This window comes from Macrobrachium nipponense, chromosome 16, assembly GCF_015104395.2.
Source record: "Macrobrachium nipponense isolate FS-2020 chromosome 16, ASM1510439v2, whole genome shotgun sequence".
NCBI classification, from domain to species: Eukaryota; Metazoa; Arthropoda; class Malacostraca; order Decapoda; family Palaemonidae; genus Macrobrachium; species Macrobrachium nipponense.
Genome location: NC_087209.1, coordinates 37,352,973 through 37,361,549, shown reverse-complemented (window position 1 = coordinate 37,361,549; position 8,577 = coordinate 37,352,973). Strand labels below are relative to the sequence as shown.

General features: G+C 45.8%; 1 protein-coding gene across 1 annotated transcript in view; it reads left to right on the top strand.

The window, feature by feature from the left end:
* Window positions 1-1,296: 1,296 nt before the first annotated feature.
* Window positions 1,297-8,577, top strand: part of LOC135195668 (bifunctional heparan sulfate N-deacetylase/N-sulfotransferase-like) — a 77,642-nt gene continuing 70,361 nt past the window's right edge. Inside the window, exon 1 of the mRNA XM_064222049.1 lies at window positions 1,297-1,419. Coding sequence (XP_064078119.1) covers window positions 1,326-1,419 — 94 coding nt within the window. The 5' untranslated portion in view covers window positions 1,297-1,325. The remainder of the gene's footprint in view (window positions 1,420-8,577) is intronic.

The window sequence follows — 8,577 nt, the reverse complement described above, 5'->3', positions numbered from 1 at the left end:
CAGAACAGCATCGCATCCTTGTGTGACTGCATGAATGGACGAGTGAAAGAGAGTGTGACTGGCTTCTCTTCCTCCTTCGTTCTTCCTCCTCTACCTGTGGGCAGAGGGCCGCGGTCGTCACTACGCTGAACAGGAGGCTGATGCAGGTAAGCTACACAACCGAGCTCCATCCTATCCCTTTCATTAGGGATAGGAGTTTTTATCCACCACTCCCCAACAAGGGGGGAGTGGAAGCCAACAAGAGACAAACCCATGACTTCATCTTGGCTCTTGAAGTAGGAACTAGTTCTTGCATTTGTTGCTATTTATAAGAGGTACGCTTGCCTCCCTCTTATAAATTTGGTCCAGAGGTCTGACCACTGATCCTGCGGTGCACACCCCGATCAGCTGGACAGAGGCTAGGATCCCTCCCTTTGCTCTTACGACCAGGGAGGGAACCAAGGTAGGACGAACACCAGTCTGTTCATAAGACTCAGATTCCACCCACCAATAAGTGAGTCTTCCTATTGTTAAAGGACCGAGGGTTTGTATACGTACCAGAACAAATAACAATTTGTTGAAAATTGTATTTTTCCTAACTATACAAACCTGAGGTTCTTTACATATAGTCCCACCTCATGCTACCCCTCACTCTGCAATTTCTTGGGCCTAAAGCAAAGTGACTCCTCTCCTCGCAGTTGAGCTGACCCCCAACTGCCGGACAAGGAGTTAACTACCGAACCCCCTTGTTCGAAGCTTACAACCGGTTCAGCTGCCACTAAGTACCTTCCTATTGTTAAAGGACCTCAGCTTTGTATATTTAGGAAAAATACAATTTTTGACAAACTGTTATATTGACACGCTACATGTCATCAGATCACGAGAGGGTTAACTGAACAGACCTCATATTATGAGATTTTCTGTCTTATCAGCTTTATTACAATGGCAGTTTTTCCATGGCTATATTTTTAAACTTGATATATTTTGTTGATATATATTTTAAATGGAATGATAAATGAAAAATGTGACATAATTGGGTTAGGCTAGAAATGATGATGCAGTTCTGTTAGTTGTGGTATATCAAGAATGTTCAGGTGTAAATTAAACTATAGGGCCTTTGTTACTTATAAGATTACATTACCTATCAGAAGACCAGACCCCAAAGTGATAAATTGAGGGGCAACTGTATTGCAGGTGCATTCATGGGACACTTTGTTTCAATGGAATCTGAGTGTTTTTGCATCAATTGTGATAATATTGCTCAAAAGGGTGTATTATATCCTCAAAATTTACTCTACATTTTGTTTTCTCAGGCTTTGTTGGAATCTCAGGTGCGGCTACAGGAGATGGTTCCTGGATGGAAGTTTAATTTGGGTTTCAGTGGTAAATACTACCGGAAAGGCTATCCCGAAGAAGCAATGGGAGATGAGAAGTTATTGGGTAGGAATGTTTATATATTTACTTTAACCGATCTAAAAATGGTTTGTGAATTATATGTCAGGTACTTTAGCACAGCATTTTCAACATATTTTTTATATTTTTGTGGGGTTTTGTTTACTATGAAGGAGCAATGCTAACAGACTTAACTTTTCAGTTTTGTACAAGTAACTTACCCAGCAGATATATACTTAGCTATAGACTCGGTCGTCCCGACAGAATTTCAAAACTTGCGGCACACGCGACAGGTAGGTCAGGTGATCCACCATTCCCGCCGCTGGGTGGCGGGGTCTGGAACTATTTCCCGTTTTCTAAGCCATAATTTCTCTGTCGGTTGAACGGACAACACCTATTGTTCGTTATTCCTCCATCTTGGATTTCAACTCGTTTGCCGAGAATTTTGGATTGGTTTTTTGGTGACGTAATTCTGTTTTTTCTCTGGCTTTTGGCATACGCTTATTGTGGAACTGTTTTTCGACTTTGGTTTTGACTACTCTTTCACGATGGTCTGACGCTAAGGCTTCACCTATGTTTTAGAGTTTGCAGTAGGGAAGACTGTAAGGTTAGGCTGCCTAAATCGGCATTGGATCCTCATAGTATTTGCGCTAAATGCAGGGGAGAATGGAATGTTCTTTTATTAACACCTGTGTGGAATGCGAGAACCTTACGGAGCTTGAATGGAAGGAATTATCATCATATGTTAGGAAGCTTGAGAGAGATAGAGTGAGAAAGGCTTCAGCTAGGTCATCTAGTAGATCTTGCTCCTTAGAACAAGAAATTAACTCTCCATCTAACAATTTTCCCTTAGCCTCAGCTGCTTCTCCCTGTTCTGAATCCAAAGATTCTTCGTCAGAGAGGGAAAATGTAAAAGCTTCAATTAAGAAACTTCAAGCTCAGCTACGAGCTCTAAACCAAGGTAAGAGTGGTGATAGTGACTTGTGCAGTGTCCCCAGTGCAGTGGAGGGGGCGTCTGACCGGTTCCTCATTGCTCCTAGGCCTAGACCTCTTCCAAACTCCCAGGACCAGGGGAGGAGGAATGTCGAAAGAAAAGCGAGGGAGGATGCAGAACATCCCCAACGGTCAGGCGTCCCTTCGGTAGATCCTGTGTTAAGTCCCAGGCTGCCTCGGATTGCCGCAGAAAAGGCGTCCTAAAGGAGTGTTTTTCGGCCTCAGACTCTTCCTCTCCTAAACGACGAGGATGGAGTTCGGCCTCCCTTTCGCGCCTTGAAGAGAGCCTGGAAAGGCGCCTAAAGAGACGCGGCTGACTCCAGCCCAGAGCGTTTTCCCCGAGGATTGGCCTTCGGGAACCTAAGAAGACTAGACAAGAGGAGCCTGCTCTTCAGGATCCGACCAAGAAGTTTTTGGTTAATCTGCAAGAGCAGTTAGCTTCGCTCGTAGGCTCTTTTGCTAAGGACTCTACAAGGAGAAGGATGTCTCGCTCCCTGTTAAGAGTTCCGCTAAGCGTCCTTCTTCGTATAGGAGAGAACTCTCACGATCTCCAGGGCGTTTATCGCCTTCGTCGAGAGACTCGTCGGATAGGAGTTGTTCTCCTGAGAGAAGAGCCCTTTCGCCCTATAGGCTGTCTCCCGAAGCGCCCTCTTAGACGCAGCGACAATCGAGCAGAAGTCTCGATCGGTTTAGGTGCAAGGAACAGGAAAAACCGATTTAGGTATCAGGATCCCTTGGGTCTTCAGGACCAGAAGCCAGACAGGCGCAAAGAGGCAGCTAGACGCAAGAAAGGGCGTCAAGAGCCTCTTAGAAACACAGATTCAGGACGTCAGGATTCTGCTAGAAGGCAGGAATCAGGACGCTATGAGCCAGGACGCCATGAGTCAGGGCGCCAGGAGTCAGGGCGCCAGGAGTCAGGGCGCCAGGAGTCAGGGCGTCAGGAGTCAGGGCGCCAGGAGTTAGGACGCCAGAAAAACAGGACGCCAGGAGTACGTTAGGCGTCAAGTGTTAGGGCGCCAAGAGCCTGTTAAGCGTCCAGGAATCAGGACGCGGGGATCTTTTCAAGCGCCCTGAATCAGGACGCCAGGAGCCTAGCAAGCGCCACGAACCCGACGAAACCTAGACAAACAAGAGTCTAGTGGCACAAGAGTGTTTCCGACAGACAGGAGCCTCACTCTTAGTATAGGAGTGCTAATGTTCCTCGCTCCCCTTCTCGGGAAAGGAGTTCTTCTCCCGGGAAGAGCCAGATCACTCCAAAACGATCTCCTTCTGTAGATCAGTTGGACCAGGTATCGGAAGACGAAGAGCCTGTAGATGTAGCAGTTTCGGATTCAAGAGGCTTTCTCTTTTGCTGCTAAAGGAGTTCGGAGACTCCCTTCATCCTGCGGACCCTCCTTCACCAGGATGCGTTGATGTCCAGCACTTAAAGCTCTCAAATCGTCTTCCTTCGTTAAGATGCGCCCCGCTCTTGTATGAAAAAGGCATTAAAAACTTTTTTCAGAGTGGTTGACTTCCAGAAGGGAAGCGGGCAAGACAGTTTTTTGCCTGCCCTACTTCCAAGTTAACAGGCAAACCAGGAAGGTGGTACGAGACCAAAGAGCCGATGGGGTTTAGGTCTGCCTTCTTCCGCGGATGCGGATTTTGCTTCCTTAGTGGACTCTGCTAGGAGGAAGTCGTTGCTGTCTGCTAAGGCGACTTGGGGCATGTGTTGAGCTGGACCACCTTCTAAAGGGGCCGGGCTCTTTAAAACCCTAGAAGTCTTCAACTTATGGACTGGTTTAGGAGCATTAGCGAAGAGAGCTCAGGACACTGACTTTGTTTCCATGGAGGAACTTTCGAGCGTCCTGGCTTGCCTGGACAGAGCGGTCATGGACGGTTCTGTGGAAGTTGCCTCTCTTTTTGGAACGGGAGTATTAAAGAAGAGATCTGTCTTTAGCTCTTTCTTAGCAAGAGCAGTATCACCCTTGCAAAGGACATCTCTTCTTTTTTGCTCCTTTATCCCCGCACCTTTTTTCCACAAGAGCGGTTAGAGAGGTTTCGAAATCTCTTACGGAGAAGGCAACTCAAGATCTCCTCACGCACTCAGCCAAGAAGTTTAGGCCGGCAGTGCCTATAGAGAAGAAAGAGAGACCCTCTTTTGTTCAGCCCTTTCGAGGGGCCTCCTCTTCTAGACGCCCCTCTTAGAGGTAGAGAAGACCAGAGAGAAAGAGTAGACCATCTAGAAGGTCCTTCGGGAAGTCTAGATGAACAGGAAGTCCTCCAGACGAAAGTAGGCGCCAGGCTACTCCACTTTGCCAAAGTCTGGGCGCAGAAGGGAGCGGACTCCTGGTCCCTCTCTATCCTGAAAAAAGGATACTTGATCCCCTTCAGGGAAAATCCTCCCTTGACGACAACTCCAAGGGAGTTGACGCAAGATACTCGGATCCGGTCCGAAAGCTTGCTATGTTGCAAGCAGTGGAACAGATGATTTCCAAGGAAGCGGTAGAACTGGTTCAAGATCTCCAGTCTCCAGGATTCTACAATCGGCTATTCTTGGTACCGAAAGCATCGGGGGGATGGAGACCAGTTCTAGACGTCAGTGCCCTGAATTTCTTTGTCTTGAAGAAGAAATTTTCAATGGAGACTTCTTCCTCGTTCTATCTGCTCTTCGTCCAGGGGACTGGAGGTGTCCCTGGACCTTCAGGATGCGTATTTCCATGTGCCAATTCATCCGGCAGCAAGGAAGTATCTGAGGTTCATGTTCCAAGGGAAAGTGTTCCAGTCCAAGCGATGTGCTTCGGACTTTCGACTGCCCCTCAAGTATTTACGGACATCATGAAGAATGTAGCTTATTGGCTACATCTGGAAGGGATCAGGATCTCGTTATATCTGGACGATTGGCTAATAAGAGCCCAATCGGAGAAAAAATGTCTGGAGGACCTATTAGTTACTCTAAAGTTGACAAAGTCCTTAGGACTTTTAGTAAATCACGAGAAATCCATGCTGACTCCCCAGCAAAGTATTGTCTATCTGGGGATTCAGATGGATTCTCGGGATTTTCTAGCGTATCCTTCGCAGGAAAGGAGAGAACGCTGCTTAGAAAAGGTGTCAGTCTCTTAAGGAAAGAACATTGTTCCGCGAGGGAATGGATGAGCTTGCTGGGGACCCTCTCCTCGATGGAAACAGTTCGTTCCTTAGGAAGACTTCACCTACGACCCCTTCAATTTTATCTGAAGGAGAAGTGGGATTGGAAGTCCAACAATCTGGGAGATACTTTTCCAATCTCGAAACGGATCAAGGAGAATATCCGTTGGTGGTTAGATCCACAGAAACTAAGCAAAGGAATCTCCCTTCGCTTACAGAACCCTCGCCTAGCGTGTTTGCAGACGCCTCAGATTCAGGGTGGGGAGCGACCCTAGGTTCGCAAGAGGTGTCAGGCATTTGGGAAGGAGAACAAGTGTCCTGGCACATAAACAAGAAAGAGCTAACAGCCATTCATCTAGCTTTGGTTCATTTCGAGGAACAGGTCTCAGGTCTGGGGATTCAGATTCACTCGGAACAACACAAACAGCCCTCGCTTATATAAAGAAACAAGGGGGACGCATTCCTTTTCCCTGTACGAATCAGCAAAGGATCTGCTGATTTGGGCACAGGAAAGGAAGATCTCTCTCCTCACAAGGTTTGTGCAGGGAGAGAAAAATGTCCGGGCAGATCTGTTAAGCAGAAAAGAACAAGTCCTACCCACGGAATGGACTCTCAATCCTCAGATTTGCCAACAACTTTGGCATCTGTGGGGAAGGCCCAATATAGACCTGTTCGCGACCAACAAGAATCACAGATTAGAAACCTATTGCTCCCCGATCTCGGATCCTCAAGCAGTAGCAGTAGACAGCTTTCTGCTAGATTGAACGGGCTTGGACGCATACGCCTTCCCTAACCTTTCAAGATAGTAGGAGAAGTATTGAGGAAGTTCGCTTGCTCGGAAGGAACAAGAATGACCCTCATCGCTCCCTTCTGGCCGGCTCTCGATTGGTTCACAGAGGTGCTGGAGTGGTTAGTGGATTTTCCAAGATCGCTTCCACTAAGGAACGATCTTCTCAAACAACCCCACTTCGACAGGTTTCACAAAAACCTCCCCGCTCTAAGTCTGACCGCCTTCAGACTGTCGAAGGACTTGTCAGAGCAAGGGGCTTTTCACGAGAAGTAGCGAAGGCTATTGCAAGAGCCAGAAGAGTCTCCACTTCTAAAGTATATCAGTCGAAGTGGGAGTTGTTTAGAAGATGGTGTAAGAAGGAAAAGAAGATATCCTCCTCCAGTACCTCTGTAACTGAAATCGCAGATTTTCTCCTATATTTGAGGAAAGACTGTAACCTGGCAGTTTCAACAGTGAAGGGTTACAGAAGTATGCTGGCCTCAGTTTTTCGACATAGAGGAATAGATCTGACTAACAATAAAGATCTTCATGACCTTATAAGGTCTTTTGAGACCACGAAAGAACATGTAATCAAGAAGCCTAGCTGGAACTTGGACGTGGTCCTCAAGTTCCTAATGTCGGAAAAATTTGTACCGTCTCACGCAGCTTCGTTTAGAGACTTAACAAGAAAGTCTTTATTCCTTTTTGCGTTAGCAACAGCCAAGAGAGTTAGCGAGTTGCAAGCTTGGAAGGGTAAAGTGGGGTTTAAGAAGGATTCAGCGATTTGCTCCTTTAAACCATTTTTTCTAGCGAAAAATGAAAATCCCTCAAAGCCTTGGCCAAGAAGTTTTGAGATAAAAGGAATATCTTCATTAACAGGGAGAGAACTAGAAAGGACTTTGTGTCCAGTCAGGGCACTCAAGTTCTACCTGGAGAAGAAGAAGTTGCTGAAAGGTACAGAAGAGAGTCTTTGGTGCTCTGTAAGAGATCCGAAAAGAGCGATTTCTAAGAACGCCCTTACATTCTTCATAAAAGATGTAATAAGGGAAGCTCACCTTAAATGCGAAGAAGAGCATTTCAAGGTTCTCAGAGTGAGAGCTCATGAAGTGAGAGCCATAGCTACGTCTATGGCATTTCACAAAACATGGTCGCTTCAGACTCTTATAGAGTCGACATTTTGGAGATGTAATTCGGTGTTCGCCTCGAATTACCTAAGAGACGTTAAATTTCGTACGAAAAGTGCTTTGCTCTGGAGCGTATGTTTCGGCGAATTCAGTGCTGGGAGAAGGGGCTGAGGCTAATCCTTCCTATTTAGTTTAAGGCTTAAATTACTGTTTATTGGTGGTTGTTTTTATTGTTGGAATTGTCAGAGGAATAGGGACCCTCTTACAATTCATAGATTGTAACAAGACTAACATGGTCAGGTGATCGGGATTGGCTTCAGTGCTCTTTGTGATTTGTTTAATAACTTTAACTCTGTCATGTAAGAGGGCGAGTCTCCATTGATATGACAAAAGGTCAAGGCTCTACCATGTAAGTGGGTCAGCCCCCATTGGTACGATCCAGTATAGGCTCTGTCGCGTAAGCGGGCTAGCCCCCATTGACACGATCCAAAGAGTTATTCAACCATAGGTTCATTCCTCGTTGAAACTCTTGAGGCAAGCAGACTCATCGACAGTAGTCATGAAGTCTTCAGCCCAATAAGGTAGGAACTATGGATTATGTTATCCAAGAACATAGGTTGTTTTTTCCCTGTTTTTTAATGTATTTAGTTTAAGTATTATTTTGTTTTTAGCTGTCTCTTGCCCGCCACCAAGGGTGCCAATCAGCTAAGTATATATCTGCTGGGTAAGTTACTTGTACAAAAATGATATTGTTAAGATACAATAAAGTTTTGTACATACTTACCTGGCAGATATATACGATTAATGGCCCACCCAGCCTCCCCTCAGGAGACAGGTGGAAGAGAAATTATGGCTTAGAAAACGGGAATAGTTCCAGACCCCCGCCACCCAGCGGCGGGAATGGTGGATCACCTGACCTACCTGTCGCGTGTGCCGCGAGTTTTGAAATTCTGTCGGGACGACCGAGTCTATAGCTAAGTATATATCTGCCAGGTAAGTATGTACAAAACTTTATTGTATCTTAACAATATCATTTCACACCATAGAATTTTCATAAGTAAAATTTGGTGAAAGTTGTAAATGTTTAATTTTCAAGGAACACAAATGGTATACCCAAAGAATACCAGAAAGGCCCAATATGAGTTTATTCATGCTGTGAAAATTAGCTTGGAGTTACAAGTTACAATATTACTTTGG